Source organism: Cryptococcus neoformans, chromosome 2 (assembly GCF_000149385.1).
Source record: "Cryptococcus neoformans var. neoformans B-3501A chromosome 2, whole genome shotgun sequence".
Classification (NCBI taxonomy): domain Eukaryota; kingdom Fungi; phylum Basidiomycota; class Tremellomycetes; order Tremellales; family Cryptococcaceae; genus Cryptococcus; species Cryptococcus deneoformans.
In genome coordinates this window covers 538,266-559,457 of record NC_009178.1, presented here as the reverse complement: position 1 = coordinate 559,457, position 21,192 = coordinate 538,266, and the positions used below count along the sequence as shown (strand labels likewise).

The following is a 21,192-nucleotide window of genomic DNA, read 5'->3' as shown; positions in this document are numbered from 1 at the left end:
ACTGCACCGCCGCGTGCGGGGGGGCTTATGATAACCGGTAAATATTATGCTGCTATTCTTTGCCACTCCGGGAAACAGACTTTGACAAGTATATACGCCCCCGGTGGATATGCCCTTCTTAGCTTTCCTTGTCAAGACACCATAGCCACTCACTCATCCGACTTCGGCAGCGAATGAAAGCGACCTACATGCACACTACCATACAGCATCCTCGTCCTCCTCATGTTCTATGTCCAGAACCAGCCCTCTATTCTCATCAAGTTGGCTCTCCTTAACCCTTAGCTTTTGCCACACCATCATTCCTTATCTTTACCACAAAATCCCCTCCAAAATAAGACTGTGGACAAGATACTTTGGGGCCTAGAAAAGACTGAATGACAAGCTAGCTACGGGGCCAGGGTTCATTCCTCCAAAGGAAACCACTCGGTATTAATATTTTCTCCGCCTCGTTGAAGCAAAGAATGCGGTCGTAATCTTTCCGAACAAAGCTACAGACACCCACAAGCATTGCGTCCTGTCCTTTACAAGGGTTATTGATTTAAAAACGCTATGCCTAAGAAATCATGTTTCATAGGAATCCTTGGCACCCTTGTTGGTACTGAGAGGTCTAATGTGAACCTCTATTGGGCGGAATACAGAAGATTATCGTCTTTGCTGATATGTTAATATGCTAGCTCGGGGGAAGATCACTGACAGAACAGATCATACTTCCTTGCCGTGCCTCAAACACCACATCTCATCTGGTTCATCGAGCACCAATATCAACAACTCCCCTTTCGACCTCTTGCACGCTGCCTCAAACGAGTTCGACGACTACTTGTCCTATTGTGATCCTACAGAAGCACTCTCGGACTTATTAATTCCCTCGCCCATTTGGTAAATATCATTAGCGATCGCTGTCGTCATATCACGTCCTTGTCCACTTGCCCAAATGTATGACTTGGTTACCTACAAAGTTAATACAGTCGCTTCCTTCCATCTGGAAACATCAAACCCTAATACGACATTGTCTTATTGGTGAACCTACGCCTTCTCTGCCTGGCCTTCACCAGCTCTGTCACTTCATGCCTCGACATTTGACGCCGGTTCCCAGATATATAATAGGTTACATCGAACTAAATGACTGCAAAAAAAGAGTCGAACACATTTCTAGATGGATGAATGGAAATGAAAACGGACACTGGACTGTACTCTGTGCCAGTGTTCGTCTGAGTGATGTAATAAAAGAAGCTGCCGTTATGATAGTGTAAAGTATGGTCGGTCGAAGCTGAAGACTTGAGCATGATTGGAAACAAGGTAGGATGGTGGGTTGGTGAAGAACGCGAAGATTACAGGAAGTTCCAAAGAAGAGGTTCTGGGGACGTCCTGCGAATGTTACCAAACTAAGCAATAAATGCAATGGAGAAGAGAGAAAAGATGCAGAATCCTCCGGATATGCAGGCAAACCTCCACATAGAAAAGATTACCTGATTTCGTTCAGCAGAAATGATACTAGTTTCCTGCGGCCTGTGCAGTCGTCCTGAACACCGAATGAAGGATCCTAAAACTTGGCACGTCGAATGATAGTGATGTTGCGTTAATATCACGTCGAATCCATAAGAGATTTGAGTGTCCCTCATGCCCAAGAGGAGGACTGATTGACAATAGTAATGAAGGCGGTGAAGCCTCATCTCCAAGCCTCATTTTCAGGCGCCACGCAGGCCTGGCGCCCACATCAACCGGAGCCAAGAAGTTGTCTGGCCGCACGGCACGTAACGATCGGAAGATTAAAAAAAAGTAGGAAATTAAAACATCATCCATGCAACAGTTGCCTACCACAAGCCTCCTTTTACCTTCTTAGATATACTCTTATATCACTCATGCAGCGATCTCCGTTATTATTGCAGACGATAGCGGCGGCCTGCAGGCGGGGTTCCGCTTTGCTCGTTCGCTGCTGTCTGCCCTCCTATCACATGATGACTTCCATCTGATGAGAACGCAGGAACAACTGAAGCATGCAAGAAGCAAGGCTGCGCTGTTCCATTTCATTGCTGCTAAGACAGAGTATGTAAAATACAGATCACCAACAAGTGACAAAGGGATCGTTGGATCTATTGTAATTAACCAGAGGAAGGAGGAGGTGGCGGCGCTGCTCAATGTTGTGGCGGGACACGTCGGTAGAAAGGCGTGGTACGATAACGGCAACAAGTGTGCTATGAGAGCCGAAGTACGTACACCGGTAGTTTAGCAGTATCACGTAATTACCATATATTGCTGTAAAAATGTTGTCTTAATGCCCGAGTCCATCATAACAATCCGCCATTTTACTAGCAGGCTAACAGTAACGAAGAAGCGACAGATGGAAGGGCTGAGCAGAGATGCAACGCGCCTTTTACGCTTCACTGCTGAACGCCGAAGCAAGAGTTATTGTCGGCTTTTTAGCGCCGAAATAAGGCCACGGGCGCCTTTTCGGTTTTATAATATTCAGGGTCCAAATCCATATCTGATAAACCGCTCGCACACCAATTCGAAAAAGTCAAAAAGCCAACTCTTCTCCGTTTACGTCCGTCGCTCCCAAAATACTTCCTTCTCTTCTCACTTTCACAGCTTCCCCGTCCTCCTTACCACCTCCCCCAATATCCCCACTGCAGTCTAACCATTCTTTGCGAGTCTGTCACTATCTCATACACGGTTGCCTCCCACATCATACTACAGCTCCAGCATCGGCCGAAATCCACTTCTGCTGTAGAACTTTCAACACCTACACAAAGAAATCAACAGCTTCCTTGTTTCCATCACCCGCCAAACAAACGAACCGAAACTCAGTATTACACCCTACTCCATTCAAATGTCCCAGTCTTCCATGCGAACCGTAGTTGTCCTGGGTACCTCATATGGAGGTTGCCATGCGTCCAAAATGCTGGCAGAAGAGCTCCCTCCCAATTGGAGGCTGATCGCCATTGACAGGAACTCACACTTCAACCGTACGTATAGTTTTGTGTCATTCGCACCAGAAACGTGGCTAATAATGGTGTTCCGGATTTGCCCGTAGACGTCTATGCCTTTCCTCGATTTACTGTTATGTCTCAGCATGCTCCAAAGGGCTTCATTCCTTACAAACGCATGCTTGAGCCTCAACCAAAGGCATCATCCGACCCCCTCACCCCCCCGCAGACCCCTCCCGCCGAGTCAGCTACTCTACCGGATGAGTTTGCTGCCCGCTCCCGACACCAGTTCATCCAGGCCTGCGTTACCAAGCTCACTTCTCGAGAGGTAACATTCATTCGACCTACTCAACAAGCCAGCTCTAGCAATTCTACCGCCGAAAACATGACCTATGGCGAGTTTGATGGGGTTGAAGAGACTATCAAATTTGATTATCTCCTCTATGCTCTTGGCAGTACGCTTCCAGATCCTGTCAACGTATGGCAGCCGATTGATGAGGGTGCGGTCGACGAGGAAAGAAAGCCGGGAACGAAGAAGCGTGGATTGCGGTTCATGAAATTGCAAAAGGAGAAGTTCAAGCAAGCCGATCGTATCTTGATCGTCGGCGGCGGTGCTCTTGGCATTGAATATGCAAGTGACCTGAAGGACTTGTATCCAGAGAAGAAAATTACTTTGTTGCATTCCCGGTCAAGGGTGATGCCTCTGTATCCTCTTGAGCTTCACATGATCAGTAAGTTCAAAGCATTAAAAGCACCATTTTTGAAATGAATTTGACGTTAATTTCGTAGTCATTGAGGCGCTTACAAAAATGGGTGTGGAGGTTGTCCTCGGTGAGCGAGTGGTGACTTGGCCTGATGAGCCAGAAACACTCGACGGTAAAACCAAATACGTCACCACGGACAAAGGTCGAACGTTCGAAGCCGACATAGTCGTACGTATGAATTTCTGCTGCTATAGTGTGCAATTATTCACGCAGTATCTAGCTGCCCTGTACTGGTCAGAAACCCCACGTTTCTCTTATGGCTGAAGTCAACCCAGCCCTCATTTCCCCCACCACTTCCCGTATCCGCGTACTGCCCACTCAGCAGGTTCATCCTGGGCCCATTCCTCCAGCTAAAGTTGAGTCCGCGGCCGATCAACTTGCACAGCTTTCTCTTGGTCCAGCTCCAATCACCCCACCGGTTTCCGATGTGGGCTCGTTTGAGACCTCCAGTGGTATTGGACATAACGAAGTTGTTCAAGGGGAGGATTATGGCCACATCTTTGCTATTGGAGATTGTGCCGAGACAAAGGCTATCCAAGCGGGCCACACCGCGTATTGGATGGGTGAGGTCGCCGTGAGGAATATTTTGAGGTTGATCGCGAAGGAAGAAGGCGGAGAGAAGAAGGATGAGCCTTTAGAGGATTATAAGCCCGGGCCTCCTGCGATCAAGATTACTCTCGGTATTGTGAGTACAAAAGGCCGGTTCTCAAATACCTCTGATGCTTATTTCTCCATAGAGCAATGCAGTTGTAGCTAACGGTAATGGCGTTACCACCAACAATGATGGTGTTGAGGATATGCATTCTCTGGTCATGTGGTACGTATAACATCTGTCATTTATATGTAATCATTGCTGATATACTTGTGCAGGCCAACTTGCAACGCTGAGGGAATGGATATCAACGAATAATTAATAATCCTTGGGTTGACCTCATTGAGTGTAACCCCTATAATGTGTGTTTCGGATACTTGGGCATTTTTGACTCGATGTGTAGATGGATATCGCTGTGTAGCAAATCACATAGGCTAAGGTACGGTGTTTACAGTATGAAAATTCCTTTTTATTACCTCAGGTAATCATTGTCTGTCTTCAATAGCGCGTCCTTCACAGAACTTGTGGCTGGCAGAAATCCTTCTCTGACGTCTGCTCATAATGAGTACGAGTACTGCAAAGAACATTAAGGCGATATAGGCTGATGCTCGAGTGACTGATGCATTTCATAATCATTGGACGCAAGCTGATATGGCAAACACAAACAAACAAAAAGCAAGGATAACATTCTAGTTCGAATGAAGCATAGTGTAAGTCATTGCCCGAACAGGAATCTAAACTGCTATTTTCTGATCCAAATAATGGGTCCCTGGCAAAGCTCTTAATCTTGATGCAGCTTGTTCAGGAGTTAAATCCCTCTATTAAAGATGGTTAGCAATGTACCGCTGTATAGGACATGACCCAATATACTTGTACTTCAGCCATCATTTCAAAGCCAACCAAAAACTTGCGTACGCTGGCGCTCCTTAAAAGAGGCGGATAGAAGTGGAAGTGGATGTGAGCCACATCGCCGTCAGGGTTTGAAGGTGGAAGAGGAGATTGATGCAGCCCCATGGAATAAGGGAATGGGCATCTATCAAGGATCAGATCAAGTGAACAATTCAAAGATCCAGCTGATAAATGACTTACGAGAAAAGATTGTCATACCTTACCAAAAGCCTCTGAAGTATACGAGCCAGTCCGATTATTTCATTATCGTTTAGCTGAATAAGGGAAGGAATGTGTCTCTTGTAAGGAAGCACTTTTTGCAATCCATTAGCCAATTCCATTATTCGCTGAATTCGGGGTACCTTACAAAGGGTTTCAAAAGGCCACACAGCCCAAAAAGGGACTACTGCGACCCATCCGCTCTCCACGTCAATCTCAACCACCCGTTCCTTTCGCCTCACTTCTTCTGCTGCGTAAGTGCATAGCAAACACGGACATCCGTCGCCCCGCACTGGAGTGTTACCCGAAGATACCAAAGTTGAGGCAGCCAGGTTGTTCAGCTCCGTTTGGGGTTCATCAGGTACACTGATAAAGCAATCAGGAATCCGCATTACCGTTGTAAACGTGCTTTGTCACCCACTAGGACAATGACCAAACCTTGTAGTGATAATGTCAGTCGACTTTATCGACGACTTAACAGGAGCTTAACTCACTTGTCCATGAGGGTGAGGTGCGCTGGCCCCCATCATAGCCCCCCGATTCTATTAAAGTAATAATTATCAACACTTTCAGCAGCGTAGAGGCCTACCTCAAATATTTGCACGTATCCTTGACCACTGCTTTCCTGTAGCATCCGTCCTTCCTCCACGTAGACGTTCTTCCACTCCCCGATCACCCTAACCACGTCGTCTACGTTCATCCTAGCAATTGTAAGATCATGCTTGGGGTGGAAGCAGATGACTTTACATCGTCCCCTGATCGGTTCAGATGCGAAAAGCGAATCTGATGAATTGACTTTGGAAGGTTGCTGAAGGGTTGGTAGAGGACCAGGAAGGAGAGCGGGGAAGTCGTTTTCGAAAGTCTGTCCGTTATGAGCAGGTATGACATGGTTATCGGGTAGGGTTTTTACTGACAAAAGTGTCTATATACTTTGGGTTCTTGTTGCCATTACTTCTTTCGTTACCCGGACAAAGATTACAAGTTGCCTCATATTCTGGAAGAGTGGTCAGGACCGGCTCCTCCGTCTGCCCCTGTGATATAATAACATCAGCATCCATCTTTTCAATATATCCCACATTGAGATTTTGGCTTGGACACATCTGATTCCTCACTGCGATAACTGTCTGATATTGAAGTACGACCCAGTCTGGACTTACCTTCCATGGGCGTTTGGTCCTATGAGGGGACACCAGTACATGCCTGCCTATCAGAGGATTATCTATTCATTTAAGTGATCAGCGGCCAGTAACCGCCTCTGTTCATGAACATGTACTCACATCGCCTATGAGGGTGTTCAGTCGGCTCGAAATACGGAACCTCTAAATGTGCAGCCGACATGTTTAAATGAATGGACCAATAAACCTCCCAGTCTCTCTCGGTTTGAAAGCAGACTTGACTTGTTAATGTTTTCTTTTTCTTCTCCTGTGTTTGGGCGATATGGAGGGGATTCCTGATGTGTACGCACAGGAAAACGGTGGACGCTCTATGATGATGGATCTGTCTCCTTTTTCGATGTTATTCTTTGATCTGCTCACGCATAACAAGGCACCGGCAATTTCGTGCCGGAAGAGGTGAGACTTCCAATTGTGAGAAATCATGATGTCATGGCGAATCTAACCCACGTTGCACTGAAATAGTGCGCGTCGCCGCCGTTGACTTCTTATTTACTTTGATCATTTATATAAACATTTCTGCTGATGGTAACGATGAACGTCAATGAATTCATTCAAACTGTTGGCCCCAATATACTAAAGCAAAGCACGGACTAAAAGGTATTCAGGAGCCAAAAACTATCAGAAAAAGGTGCGATTACTATAAAAGAGGATGATGATGTCACATACAAAGTTACGATGATGACGGTGAAGAAGGATAACGCATGGGGCACGAACAACAATACACGAGTATATAGGGATATGGATTTAAAGCATCGGAAATTAGAAGTCAGGGCAAGTTTGAAGCAATGTCCACGTATAAATAAGCCCAGTTGTCGGTAAAGAGGGACGGAGCTCGAGTTGTCGGCAGTTACCAAGGCCACCAACTAGACTTCTTCTTCTCGGGCTGAGGATTGTACACCTTCTGCATTTCCTCGAGCAAAACTTCGAAAGCACCGGCTGTTTGCAAGCATCAGACACGACAACTTTATCTCTGTCCAGAGGATGTACTCACAGACATTGGCATTATCTTTGGCGCTAGATTCTATGAAACCGGCGCGGAGTTTCTTTGCCAAAGCCTCACCCTCTTCCTTCGTGACGGATCTATTCATATTTTTAGTTGGGATCTGAAGAGAAACAATTGACTGAGCAAGGCACTTACCTTTCATCTCTTAGATCAGTTTTCTGCCCGACAATGACAAGGGGCACACTTTCTAGCCCAGCATAATCCAAGATCTTGTCATAGATTGTGGGCACCATGTCGAAGGACTGTCTAGAAGCGATGGAATATACAAGCATGTATCCATGGACTCCAACAGCATATTTGCCAGGGAACAAAGAGTATTCTTCCTGCGTTCGGATTATATCAGCCATAAAGAATATTCTTCCACGACAAGAATACTCACGAGACCAGCAGAATCGACGATCTCGATGTCGTAATCGGCTCCCTTGTATTTTACAATCTTGTGAGAAGTATCCTCAATTGTAGGATAGTATGAAGCAGTGTAAGTCGGTGGGGCAACGTATTGTTGAGTCAAGGAAGTCTTGCCTGGTGAATTCATTTGATTAGCTTTCTCGGCCAGGCGCAAGGGCATCACCTACCAACGGAGGTCGAGCCCATGATAACGACCTTGCGCTTAAGAGGACCAGAAGTGGAGGACATGTTGTCGGATTCAAAGACGCTCTAAATCCGTGTGTCAGCGTTGCGAAAGTAGCCTAGGTCCATATGACAACTCACATAGGGAGGCAAGCATGTCCAGCGCGAATCAGGATACAATACATCCGCAGTTTCCCATGATTTTTGTCGAGTAGGGAGAAAACCGAGAGTGATGAGTAGGTGTAATAGAAACCGCAAGGAAGTATTGAATATGAGTGGTGAAGATGTTTGGCGTACGAGGGGGCGCAGGTTTACAAAGCGGTTTGAAGGGATGAGGTGGAGACATATGTGGCAGAAAGATGGGAACATTAATAGGTCAAGAAAAAGGCATGGTGCAAGAAAGGTGTCAGTGATCGATAATTGTTTGGTTCGATAAGGAAACTATATCGTAGTTCTCAAGATGTAGCAAAACAAGAAGCTAAGAGTAATCGCCAACGGAACAGCGTGCAATTGTATTATTGGGAACCGATACGGCGGTAGGTCTCAATGGTGATACCGCAGTGGAACAATGAAAGTAGTCACGACAAGAGAAGTAGCGTGGAAATCAAGTAACCCCTTGCACTCATGTTGCCACTGGATAGATGAGTTGTAGGAGATAATGACCGATCCAGTGGCAAAGGAATCCTTATTTTGCGCTCCCTCAAAACATATCCACCGCCACCATGTCAGCTTCAGGACTAAATGCCCCGGCTCCGTCAAATCGCAGATGATGATAATGCCCATAAATGATAATTTCGACAGCCGCGCGCGTTCGCATGAGGGCTGGCGCACTCATGCAAGGGGATGTCAAATTCCAAGCGCATCAAAGGAGATTATGAGACTTGTCTGTCGTGCTCAACCATGACACATGGCGATCCCTCGCCAGGTTCAGCAGGAAAGAAAGCATTCAGGCATTCCTACTCCAAACAGCATTCGCCTTTCCGTGCATCACTCACGCGCATGGCCTGCATCGCGGGTATCATGCCACGGAGTTGGAATCAAAGCAGTTCGCAAGCAGGTGTATGTATACCGATATAACATTGTCACGGAAGAGATAAAGAAGCAGTTTGATCGGTTGGGGCGGAAATCACCGTCCGATCGATCGCCGCTTTGGAAGACCCACCGGCATCCAAAAATAAGGAAGTCATGGGAATGAACTCAGCCGTAATATGGCAAAAGCAACAAGAGGGGATCAACATGAGATGCGAAGAAAGAGACAAGCGAGCATCACCGCCTGACATCCGGTCGTGGAGTCATGAAGGCGAAGCTCCGCACTTGAGCGGAGTGCTGCTGGCTCGTTACATGGAACTGAAAGATAAGGAAGGGAGACACCAACAACGAACGGATTGAACTAATTTTACTTACACAGGATAGGATGGCTTCTTTGAAATGGAGGCTAACTTCGGCTTGCTGATCAGAAGTGAAGATGGTCTGAAAATCCTTGCAGACGGTTGGCGGGAAAGTAATCGGATATTTGCAAACAAAAACCGAGCAACGGAAGTTGTGGAGGAATATATTTGGTGAGAGGTGGTAGAATTAGATGTTACAACGGGAGGAGTTGTTAGAGGTGAGAGATTGAGATTGCGGGAATATACAAATTCGTTCGAAAGAGCGCAAGGAGAGCAAAGCGTCAGCGTGACGCGCGAAATCTTGTGAAGAATCAATCAAACAAACCAGGATCTGCGCACTATTCACTGCCGACAATACGGATGCGCTGTTGAGGATCACAAAAAGGTCTAATGGGGAACGTCCTATTGTGGTGGAATGACAAGTAGTTGGGAACCCACGATCGATTGAAATAGGATTCTGATACAATTGACATTTGTTTACGACGCCGAGGACTGACATGCACAGCGATACAGCTTGGCGAATGATGGGCTTTTTTTGCATTCAGGGTCCTGAACCCACCATTTTCGGGTTCAATTCAGCTCAAGTCTACACACTTTAATTTGCTTCCGTTTATCCTATTGACCGGCGCATCAAGGGTGACAACCCGTGATCCGAAAGCCGACTTCCCATCATCCGTTCCCGTTCCCCTGGTTCGCAGAGTAATGATTATCCGTCTAGATCAGTAAGCTCCACCTGTACAAGTCAATTGTTTATTTGTAGTATAACAGCAATTCTCAACACAGTCACAGCATGTATATGATGGTGATAACTGTTTGTTTCTCGAATCCAGAAGTTTTGAGATGACATACATACTACTACTACTACTGTTCTGTTCATTTGTTAAATAAGCCCAGAAACGTACGATGCTTCTTAATAAGACAATTTGAAGTCCAAAACGCCTACATTAACGTCCTTGTTTAGCATGGACTAGCGAGATATGGCAGTCCACATATACAGTCACCTTCGCGCACTCAACTACCATCGCACCTCTATTTTACCAGCCCTGCCAATCATTTTTACCCCCTTGAATGGCTTGTACATTACATCACCTTGCACCTTGAGCTGATTCACTCGGAGGTTTGAGTACGAATAATTCTGAATGGTAAAGCCGACATCAAAGGATGGGGATACGATAGGACGAGCTTCACTACAACGTTGGTCAGCAATACTTCCTCACATTAGCACATGAAAGCTGGATTACCTCGAGGTAAAGGTTCCAGTTAAAGTCGGCGACCGCTCCGTCGAGACTAAAGAAGCAAGGTGCCATTTGAGAATTTGCGTATGCGGATCAAACTCCCAATTTCCCCCTCCCACAAAACCTTCAGCAGCTTCCTCCTTCCCAATCTGGGTATGTAAAGGTCGCCTTTCACCAGAGGCATTGGCACTAACCGATGTTGCGCCTTTGCCAAGGAAGATAGACACATTTATATCCTCCAGAGGTCGAGTGTTAAGGCGAGATGATAGAGTAAGTGTGAAGCGTCCTTGATAACAACGGTCAATTTCAATCAACAGCACTTCAACCGCCTTGCTCACCGCCGTAATCCCCAATCGTCAATCCAGCTTTCAACTGTATAGGAACAGAAGTTCTCGCGTTGTTGATGACAGATTCATACTCTAGCAGTCTGAACTTGCCATCTGGAGGGATGAAGGAGAGAACACCATCCTTCATCCATCGAGAATACCTGTGATTTTTTATTAGCTCAGTTATGGGCTAAGAAAGTAAGCCCACGATGCAGAAATTGACATACCTAACACAAGGGTGGAATGAGCACTGATGCATGCGTTTTGGATCGGAGAAGTTAAGAAGGAGATCCGGATTACCGGATAAGCGAGAGTTACAGTTGATACGACCCCAGACAGAGGCCGTCAAAGTATTCCCTCTCCTGCATGCAGTCCATGAGTAAAAGTGGGCCTATCTCAAAGACACCACATACCTATCCACAATTGCATCCAGACATTCCTCAATATCAAAGTAAATTTCGTTATTATTATGTCGCACTCCCGGGCGTCGCCAAGGTATCGGTGCTGTAAACGGCGCCGTTGTAGTAGACTGAAGACTACAAGATAGAATGAACCAGCTCAGCATTTTGGCCTGTCCCAATACAACCTGGAGAATACTTACCCAGAAACACCGGCTGCACCGAATATCTTCCGGACCAAGCTTGGAGGAAGAACGATTTCCTTCAACATCTCCGTCTCTGTCGTCATGGGATGTCCCTCATCAAGAGTCTCTTCAATTAGCTATGAGAAGGCTATTAATGCAATCACTGAGTTGTATCCAAACGACACTCGCCATATAAACAATGTCAAAGTTATCTTTGATTGTCGTTTCCGTCACATCACCCAAGTAATTTCGAAGAATGTCTAAAAGAGACTCTAAGAATGAGAATGCGAAGAGCGGATTCACTATCGCCATTGATGATGTTGGTCAGCGTACCAACCATTACGATAAGTCCATGTCTTACCTTCTTGTCCTATTGGCACCAAAAAGTACAGCCCATTTCGTTCTGAATGGCACAGTCCTCCTCCCAACATGCCTGTCCTTCCATTGTCAAGTGTGTTCACCCATAAAACGGGATCCATCCCTCTACCAGGGCCATTAACCAATGCCCTCTTCCGAGCTGCATTGAACGTATCTATATGTGCTGTGGCATACGATGGGAGATATGAGGCGAAGTTTGAACAGATGATGGGCTTGCTATGGAGTTCCATGTCATAGTTAGATAAGACTTGTATAGGTAAAATGGAGGATATCACAAGATGGACATACCCGTTTGTGTCTAGGATGATGATTCCATCTATCTTTGACATTTTGTGCAGTCGCCCTAGTAGGAAAACAAGGTAGTAAGTGCGATCACTCTTACTAGTTTGCCTTGTCGGAATCTCATTCAACTGGAAGAGATCTGTCTGCCGAGGGTCCTAGCTTCTAGCTTGTGTCAGTATGATAAATATATCTATATATATGACGTCGAGCAAGTGAAAAGTGAGCTACGATAGCAGTAGTAGTAGTAGTTAACTGATCGTTACAGCGAGTGGTAGTAGTACTGGTGTCTGCGGCGTCGGTGAATGATGCCGCTGTTATCCTGCGTTCCTGCGGTCCTGCGTCACGACTTTTCTGGGATTTGTCCTCGATAAATATTTTGCTTTTTTTCGTAGAACTCCGTCCGCATGGGTTTGGGCCACGAACGATTGAACAGGACAAACTCGCTTTCAAAATAGAAGATACATGGCAATCGATAGGCAACGACCAGTCCTAATTATCACCATGGTTCGCACCTATAATTTTCTCGCCCCTTCTCTCTACCCCAATACTCTAGTGGATATTTCCTTTCCTGAGCCCACTATCGGTGTTGTGAACGTCTCCCCGGCGGATCCTGTTGTCCATAATTTACCGGTCAAGTATGGCGAGTACAGCGCACTTGGTGGAGTGAGAAAAATGGTGAATGTGGGGAATAACAAGGTGAGTCTTGCCCTCTTTGTTCTCAGATTATCTGACATTTGATCTCGAAGGTCGTGGTTGCCGACGACAAGTTCCAAATCTCTACGCTCGAACTCTCTTCCATTGGTACTGAAGCTCCTCCGCCGCCTATAATAACCTCTCAGGAAAGCGTTAAAGCTCGCGCCAATGATGTCTGGGCTGGTTTGGTTCCTGTTGAAAAGTATGGCCTGTCTAAACCTCCTGATAGTATTAATGTTGACGATTTCAATAGCGGGACGGTTTCTGCCCTTACGTCTGGGTTGCTTACGTTCCATCCAACTTCAGGAAGTAGCTCTTCTTCGCGGTCCGTCCCATCGCCCCTTGCATGTCTTACTTCGACCCATCTCGCACCTAATAAATTCGCCATGGGGGGTAAAGAGGTTGACGTTTCCATCTGGGATGTCGAAAGAACTTTCGCGTCTTCTTCTGACTCACCAATGGTCGACGCTGGCAAACGTAAGAAAAATGCTCTTGAACCAGGACAGCTTTGGCAAGCGAAGAACATGCCTAATAACTATTTAAAACTTCGCCCACCGGTTTACCATCTCGCGTTGAGCTGGCTGAATAGCCCTGACGCCTTAGTCAGTGGAACGAAGATGGGAACAGTGAGAAGGTTTGATACAAGGCAAAGAAAACCCGTCGCAGATTGGAAAGTTGCCAGAGAAGGTGGGGTCGCATGTTTGATGCCCGGAGAGGAAAAGTAAGTCACCATCATTAATGATTGAAGCGAAACAGAGCTAAAGGCCCTCCAGTGAGCTCTTCTTTTCTGATCGTTCGAATTACTTGGGGGCTCTTGACCTTCGTACAGGGAAGGTATTATACAGCTACTCGTCGCTCACAGCTACTCCGCATCATCTACTTCCTATTTCTTCGGAAAACTCTTCTCCCCTCCTCCCGAGTACTAAGCGAATAGGCTTTGCCTCTGTTTCTTCTGATGCTTCCATTCGATTGCACACTTGTACCACACCGCCTCCTGAAGATCAGAAAGGAAACTGGGGAAGTGAAGGGAAGAAAGGGGATATTGTTGGAATGGTGGGAGGTATTGGGCTTGGTGGAGCAATCTTCCGAGGATACGATGAACGAGAGCTCGAGGTGCGCAAAGAAGCGAAGGAAGAAGATGTCGGCGAAGATGAGAGCGATGATGAGGAAGTGATGTGGGAGGGGATGAACGAAGTGGAAGACGCCGGGGAGGGTTCTGATTCTGACGAGGATGATAACGATAGTGAAGAAGAAGCACCGAAGAAAAAGAGCAAGCGGTCGAGGCTATAGATCATGATGCATTTGTATACAGAGCCATAATAGTCATACTTATTTATGACACATATATCTTATATATGTACACTGTAATCCAAATTTGCAACTCTTCATTGAGGTCCGTCAGGATTGAACCCGACCCCATTCCCGTCATTTATTCCAGGCTGCCCTCTTCCACGACCTCTAAAACTTCCCCTTCCAGCGAAACCGACTCTGAAGAACGGCATTGCTCGAACAGCGCGCGAAGACACATGGTGTTGCGGCATCGGCAGCTGACTACCATAATCTGAGGAATTTGTATCATGCTGGATACTAGCTGGTTGATTACTAGCTGCTTGATCAGATGAGGCACTGGTCTCGCCTTGATTTGCTCCAGCTGAAAGCTCATTAGCGGTAGATGGGTCGATTTGGCCTTGGACAGGAGCAGGCATTTGACTGTGTCCTCCCCTCACACCTCGGAACATGTGTCTTCCGGGATACCCTATTCTGAATGGAGGAGGATGGTTGCCATTTGTAACAGGCGGATTCTGTTCGTATGGAGCTATATCCGGAGATCCCCTTTGGTGTTGAGAGTTTGAGACAGTGTCCAAGGTCCTATGGATAGGTGATTGGGCGGCAGATTCATCACCTACTTTTCTCTTGGGCTCATTGTTGCCCAGCAGTAGAGCGCCGGTGTGCCAGCCTGCGGCCGTTATAGAGAATACAAAGCCGGGGTCTTCCTTTCCAGCTTCCTCTTCCTCAAACTTGACCAATTTCGGAACGGTTCCGTCTCCTCGTCTGCCTTCGGCACCCAATCCCAATTGGCCATTCCCTCCCTGACCCCAAGTAAGCATCTCACCCCGATTGGTCAGAGCAGCATAATGATAGTCGCCCAAAGCAACTTGAATAATACCCTTATTCTGTAAGTCTGGAAGAAAGTCAGGTCTATGTAGCAAAACTGTCGGTTCGGAAGTGAATGAAGGGGGTGGAACTGTATCGGCAGGGACTCTAGTGTGGTAGACTGCAGAGGACTGCTTTTGCTGGGTTGCAGTTGCGTAGGATGTGATGGACTCAAACTGGGCGGTTATATGAGTGATTGCGGGAGATGAGAAATATGGAACCTTGTAAATATCAAGTTAGTCAAAAGTGTAACGTCTTGTAATGAACTAACACACAAAGTACCAAACCGGAGGAACACCGTCCTTCACCGGGGTAAACCACACCTCGCCGTTTTTCTTAAGAGCAAGGATAAATTCAAGCCCGCTGGCGATCTTGACTATTTTTTGACCTTCTTCGAGAATCTCAGCAGTATGTGTCGTATCATATTCTTTCCACTCAGCGTCTAGCCCCCCAAGGACCTCTTTCGCATCGCTGTTGAAATCTTCTGCAGGCAGTGTAACATACTCAGGTCTCACAGGAACAGCTGGCAATTCATATAGGACATTACCGGTTACCGTGCCCCATCGCAGACCCCTTGCGCCGTTGTCAGCATCGTCTTCCACCCCATGCGGGTTTAGGACATTAAGCTCAGCATCAGGAGTCAACGACTGTTTGTAGGGGTCCGAAAATGGAAACCATATATAGATTGTGCCTCCCGACGTGAGAGCAGCGGAATGTGTCCAGCCTGTTGACAACTGGACGACATGGGGAGGATGTCGATTTGAGCCATAATGCGCAGGTGAAGTGAGTTCTGTTGCAGTGTGGTGATAAGCCTGTGGCAGATAAGTTACAGAGTAAGTTGAGCGCCATGCTCCATGGATAAATGAAATTTGAAAATCTTACTAGTCCCCAAGCCGTCAGTTCCCAGACAAGGTTATCCGAATCCAATATCAACAAATGGGACCTGCCAGGACTTATGGACTCCGCTTTGCAAGGCAAAGGGATTCTGGTAGGTTCTGGAACAATGCAGTACTTGTTTTCCCAGCTTTTTTCTCTGAAAGACATCGTCCTTCCGTCCAGTTGACCTGACCACAACGTCCGTTAAATTCGACCCCTCACAACGTAGTACTCACCCCAAACCCATACAGAGCCATCACTGCACCTTGCGGTGAAACTCCATCCTCCAGCGTGTAATTCTACGACCCCAGCGCCTCCTAGCTCGCTGGGTGCGTCACCAACGATCCCGTGTGTTAACCCAACCAGACTATCTTTCAGACTTTCAGTCCATGTTTTCCCTCCAGATTCTCTTTCATTGAGCCGTATTTCTGCAGGACAGTCAACAAAGCTTCCAAACTTTCTTGCTCCTTTGTTATTCTCGGCACCGCCCAAGCGAGAGTTATTGCTTGAGCCCCATACAAACGCGCGTGGCTGCAAGAGGCCAAAATATACCCGCCGCCACCAATCCGACGAAGGAAAAGGTGGATGAGAAGAAGGAGAAAAAGAAAAATCAGAAGTTGTCTTGTGACGCCAATAGGAGGGGTCGAGCTGTCAGGAGTAAGAGTGCGCACGCTAAAACCATGGCTGGGAAGAAGACGAACTGTGAGAGTATGAAGCTGATGATTGACTTGTGAGAGGCGTAAGACGTCTTTAAGAGGTAGTAAGGGCAAGAGCTGTTCCAGGATAACCTCTGAAGGAAGATCAGTCAGAGTGGGAGGCATAATTGGTTTGTATAGTTCAGAATTGCTGGATGATCGTTCTACGTTGCAGTGGAGATGAGCTGAGACATAAACTCGCGGGATTTCTGCCCACCACAACGAACGAGATGCGATGGGAGAACACATTTACGTCATCCGATCAGCGAGTGGCGTATCAGGTATTACATAACCTAAAAATAACGTCAGATCAGTCTATAATAATAATATGCTGACGCGCGCGAACATTACGAGTAACTCGTACTTGTATTTTCGCGATCCTGCAGTCCGCGTGTCACCTACAACAAATTCTTTTGCTGTTTTTAATGTTCAGCCCTTCCTGTCGTTCCTCATATCACAAAAATGCTGATAATTTGCCACCGCTAGCAATGTCATAGACTGGCTCTCATCACTCTCAGCGAGCCTCAAATCACCATCGTCTACCATGGAAGACACCGCGGTCGTCAATCAAGGACCGTCGTCCTCTTTGCCCGTCGGATCGAGCCAATCTTTGAGTCTCAGCAGTCCCCGTCTACGTGTCAAAATTACCCATATCATCTCGGATCAGGCGGCACCCATTCCTACTCTTCGTCAGCACTATGCTCCGTCTCGACTCGCAACCGCCATACCGTTGGGTAATCTACCACACAGCGTACCTGTTATCCGGATATTTGGGACCACGTCCTCTTCGCAGAAAATTTGTGCCAACATACACTTGTGCTACCCATACTTTTTTGTACCCTATCCCATGGACTCTCAAGATCCGTTGCGGCCAGAGAGGGTGGTCAAACTTTGTCAAAGATTCGCCGTCTCTCTCAACTATGCGATTTGTCTCGCACTTCGGCAAAATCCGACATCTGCAGCCAACAACACTAACTACGGCGGTGGTGTGGACCCAAAGCATTTGCATGTCGTCTCTGTGATCCTTGTAAAGGGAACACCATTCTATGGATATCATCTTGGATTTGACTACTTTCTCAAAATCAATCTGGCAAATCCGGCAAGACTGCATATAGCACTCGAGCAACTACGAAAGCCGAATGTGCTAGGAAGAGAATGGCAACCGCACGAAGCACATCTCAATCACGTTCTACAGTTTATGTGTGACTTTGACCTGTATGGTTGCGGATGGTTGGAGCTGGGAGGAGGTACCTTCAGGGAACCCGTGCCAGGTGAGAAGGCTATTATCACACAAGAGTCCCATTAAGCTTACATGTAAACAGAAGCAGATCCGTTTGACTCCCTGTCAGAGACAGTTACCGATGGTACTCTTGGCTTACTTAACTGTCGCACGATACCCACTTCCATGTTATACCCCCCAGGCCTCTCTCCTGCGAAGGATTCATTTACTTCCCTTGAATTTGACATTCTTCCTCACCAGATCCTAAATCGACAGCGACTTATGCCCCGTCTACTGCATCATGATTTCATTGAGCTGTTACATAAGCCTTTGGATCCCAACGAAAAGCTTGTGCCTGCGGTTGCAGAATTGTGGGAAGATGAAAGGCGAAGGAGAGCGGCTAAAGGATTAGGCACTGGAACAAATGATATGATGCCAGGTAGCGGCGGGATGGATGGAAGATCAATGGAGGAACTTGGGTATAGAGGCAATCAAGTGGATGGGAAGAAGAACAAGGGAGGTGATTGGAAGATCTCAGACGAGCTTTGGGCAATACTGGAAGAGCGTATGGGCGCTGAGAGGAAGAGAAAAGGGAAGCTGACATTCCAGAAATACTCTCGCGATGTTTCAGCTGGCAGGGAAGGGGAAAAATTGCAATGGGATAAGGTACTGTTTATTTTTCCTCACACCAATGAGATATGTCTCATGATGAATTCCCAGTGGATCATGACCACCTTTGATGCTTTATCAGCTCATTGGCCCAAGCAAGCTAAGAAGGTCACCAAGACTACCCAAATGTCCAGGAAGTCTCACATGACTCTGCCAGCCGACACTTCATCTATATACTACGGTTCTTCTCAGGATAAGAATGCCCTGTTCGGCGAGTCAACATCTGTTACTTTGGAGGAACCGGGAATGGATTCAAGGTTGGAGAAAGAAGACGAAGAGATAAACCCCTTTGAGGCGTTCGCCATGACTCAGGCTTCTCAACATCCGCAACCAGTACCAGAGCTTTCCCAACATGTTCAAGCAGTCCCATTTAAAGAAGTTGAGGATTCTGACCAATATTATGTCGGCGAGGACGAGGGTGATATAGACGAGTACAAACAAGCTGAGGGGGCTCGAGTGCATGCCCAAGAGACCGACAAGATACGCGCCACACAAATGGCGTCTGAGATGGAAGGTCATTATGACGAGTACGATGACAAAGAGCTTGAAGAGTTGTTCAGACAGACAGTGGCAGCTGGCTTGGGAGTCCAGAGCGTGCCCACTACACCACACAGACCTAAAGATCAAGACCAGGAAGGGAATAGTCGATGGTCTGGGTGGACTCCGACAAGCAAAGGATCTAGCAAATCAAGCGTGGGCACTTTCGAGTCACGTAAACGTAAAAGAAATCAGCGATTATTAGAGGACGCTGGATTGGGAGATCTCAGGTAAGCCCAGGCATCCTGCCACGTGTCATATAGCTACACGCTCTCAAAAGACTTGCTGATTGATCAGTACTAGTACAATCATTGATCGCTCTTCACTTTCTCTGTCGCCTCTCAAAAACCCATACGATGAAAGAGGTCATGGCGTTTCTACGCCTGAAAACGCGAACACACCTTCCAGAGAGATGGCAACTCCTAGCTCCCTCATGCGTAATGCATTCGCCAAAAGCCGCCAACAATCGCCGAACCTGTCTCCCGCGAAGAGAAGCGAGTCATCCCGAAGTAAACATCTTCGTTCTGATACTGTTATTCTGCCCTTGGAGAGAAAGAACCCTGGAGCTATTACATCCTCTCCATCGCTCTCTCCCAGAGATAAAGTTATCGATGGTGACCATGGAAACTTACAAAGAAAATTAGCTGAGGCGAAGAAACCGCTGCAGGGACAATTTCCTTCGGCATCGGCGAAAAAAAATCTCGTTGTTGGCCCAGAGCCAGGTCAAGAAGTAGTCCAATTATCACTTCCTCCAGCCGGTGCTGGTCTGTACGAACCAGTTGCGAATGTTGTTTCGCCGGTCGTGTCTAACAGTTCACGCCCCATCGGGCTAGTCGAATCTCACCTTAGTTCCACTTTGCTCAACCCGTCCTTCAGAGACAAAACCTCAGACTTACCTCTCTCTGCAACCCTTCTGAACGCACCCTCCGCCAAACCCGCTTTGAGCCCTACTTTTCAAGACCCTTCCGCCAACGATGAACGCCTCCCTATATCCCCATCCATCGTTGCGACACATCGCGATGACCGCGAGGCAAAGGTGCGCCCGCACAAACGGGTCAAACTCACAGAACCAGGTCATGCGAGCCAGGAGTCGCTTTTGCCCCTCATTAGTAATTTCTCACATCCTTCGCATGGAGACAGACATCGGTCGCCACAAAATGCTGCATCAGACCACCAGGAGAATCTTTCGTCTTGTTTGGCAAGCAAAGCATGGCAATATTACATCCTTCCTCCTCAGCGCCATGAGATTGCTGATACTATGGAGTTGCACGGCGTATCTACTGTTGACTACCAACCGCCGTTCTTTGGTCAACTGGCCGATGTACCCAAGAGATCAAAAACGCTGGCGGGCAGGGTGTTCAATCTCAAATCCCATTCAGTGAGAAATTTGCAAAAATTTGAATCTACGATCGGCAGTGGACCCCTGCTAGAAAATGCAAAGGGCAAGGAGAGGGCAAAGGCTGGTTGGCTAAAAACAAATAGTGACAACGATAGTGTTGGGAAAGTGCGTTGGAATTTGGGATGGGAATACGCGCCACGACCACCTAGTAAGAGAGAAGTCAAACGTTGGTGTGAAAAAATCGAAGACAAGGCGAAGATAGCCAGTGAGCAAAATTCATAAGGAAGTCAGGCATCATTTCTCATATTCGTTATAGGAGAAAAATACGAGGAAAAGACGTCACAGGTGAGTGTAACGTTCCGCCATCTAAACTGCGTCAGGCACTGATAATGGATCAGCTAGCACATCCGACCCAAAAGAGCAAATATGGCTTCAAATATTCTCAGAAAGGGAAAGTGAGGGATTCTTCCGGCGATCCCCAGAACATGTCGATCTTGACCATGGAAGTATTTGGTAAGAAGGCACTTCTTCTCAGTATGACATGTGGGGCTGATTTATTTTTCAAGCTCAATCGCGAGGTACTCTCCTCCCCGACCCCGAAAAAGACGCAGTCACTGCCATCTTCTATTGTTATTCCAATACCGATGATGACCTTCCTGATACAACTATCTATCCTGGTTATC

The 21,192-nt window shown here is 47.0% G+C and overlaps 7 protein-coding genes across 7 annotated transcripts in view; 3 read left to right on the top strand and 4 right to left on the bottom strand.

Annotated features, from left to right (window-relative positions):
• Positions 1-2,827: 2,827 nt before the first annotated feature.
• On the top strand, positions 2,828-4,598 carry CNBB2070 (hypothetical protein; the record flags this gene model as incomplete). The annotated part of the gene is made up of 6 exons (XM_772313.1): positions 2,828-2,963; positions 3,032-3,655; positions 3,714-3,856; positions 3,909-4,373; positions 4,426-4,505; positions 4,559-4,598. 6 exons carry the CDS (start codon positions 2,828-2,830, stop codon positions 4,596-4,598), a joined length of 1,488 nt encoding a protein of 495 aa, XP_777406.1.
• Positions 4,599-5,014: 416 nt separating this feature from the next.
• On the bottom strand, positions 5,015-6,725 carry CNBB2060 (hypothetical protein; the record flags this gene model as incomplete). The annotated part of the gene is made up of 10 exons (XM_772312.1): positions 5,015-5,098; positions 5,151-5,313; positions 5,370-5,481; positions 5,536-5,753; positions 5,809-5,825; positions 5,882-5,929; positions 5,977-6,249; positions 6,302-6,418; positions 6,545-6,606; positions 6,665-6,725. 10 exons carry the CDS (start codon positions 6,723-6,725, stop codon positions 5,015-5,017), a joined length of 1,155 nt encoding a protein of 384 aa, XP_777405.1.
• A 684-nt stretch (positions 6,726-7,409) lies between these two features.
• On the bottom strand, positions 7,410-8,201 carry CNBB2050 (hypothetical protein; the record flags this gene model as incomplete). The annotated part of the gene is made up of 5 exons (XM_772311.1): positions 7,410-7,498; positions 7,554-7,642; positions 7,701-7,888; positions 7,945-8,087; positions 8,141-8,201. 5 exons carry the CDS (start codon positions 8,199-8,201, stop codon positions 7,410-7,412), a joined length of 570 nt encoding a protein of 189 aa, XP_777404.1.
• A 2,337-nt stretch (positions 8,202-10,538) lies between these two features.
• CNBB2040 (hypothetical protein) lies at positions 10,539-12,374 on the bottom strand (the record flags this gene model as incomplete). The annotated part of the gene is made up of 9 exons (XM_772310.1): positions 10,539-10,710; positions 10,765-11,044; positions 11,097-11,245; positions 11,312-11,446; positions 11,498-11,620; positions 11,686-11,804; positions 11,857-11,969; positions 12,029-12,261; positions 12,334-12,374. The coding sequence occupies 9 exons, from the start codon at positions 12,372-12,374 to the stop codon at positions 10,539-10,541; spliced, it is 1,365 nt and encodes a 454-aa protein (XP_777403.1).
• Positions 12,375-12,789: 415 nt separating this feature from the next.
• Positions 12,790-14,310, top strand: CNBB2030 (hypothetical protein; the record flags this gene model as incomplete). The annotated part of the gene is made up of 4 exons (XM_772309.1): positions 12,790-13,023; positions 13,074-13,222; positions 13,274-13,741; positions 13,866-14,310. The coding sequence occupies 4 exons, from the start codon at positions 12,790-12,792 to the stop codon at positions 14,308-14,310; spliced, it is 1,296 nt and encodes a 431-aa protein (XP_777402.1).
• A 95-nt stretch (positions 14,311-14,405) lies between these two features.
• Positions 14,406-16,871, bottom strand: CNBB2020 (hypothetical protein; the record flags this gene model as incomplete). Its single annotated transcript, XM_772308.1, has 5 exons — positions 14,406-15,395; positions 15,450-15,986; positions 16,057-16,238; positions 16,287-16,698; positions 16,752-16,871. The coding sequence occupies 5 exons, from the start codon at positions 16,869-16,871 to the stop codon at positions 14,406-14,408; spliced, it is 2,241 nt and encodes a 746-aa protein (XP_777401.1).
• Positions 16,872-17,289: 418 nt separating this feature from the next.
• CNBB2010 (hypothetical protein) overlaps positions 17,290-21,192 on the top strand; it is a gene marked incomplete at both ends in the record, with an annotated part of 6,840 nt that continues 2,937 nt past the window's right edge. The window contains 8 exons of the mRNA XM_772307.1: positions 17,290-18,016; positions 18,068-18,630; positions 18,685-19,400; positions 19,474-20,674; positions 20,723-20,774; positions 20,826-20,854; positions 20,908-21,022; positions 21,076-21,192. The exon at positions 21,076-21,192 is cut by the window's right edge and continues 207 nt beyond it. Of these exons, the coding sequence (XP_777400.1) occupies positions 17,290-18,016; positions 18,068-18,630; positions 18,685-19,400; positions 19,474-20,674; positions 20,723-20,774; positions 20,826-20,854; positions 20,908-21,022; positions 21,076-21,192 (3,520 nt within the window). The remainder of the gene's footprint in view (positions 18,017-18,067; positions 18,631-18,684; positions 19,401-19,473; positions 20,675-20,722; positions 20,775-20,825; positions 20,855-20,907; positions 21,023-21,075) is intronic.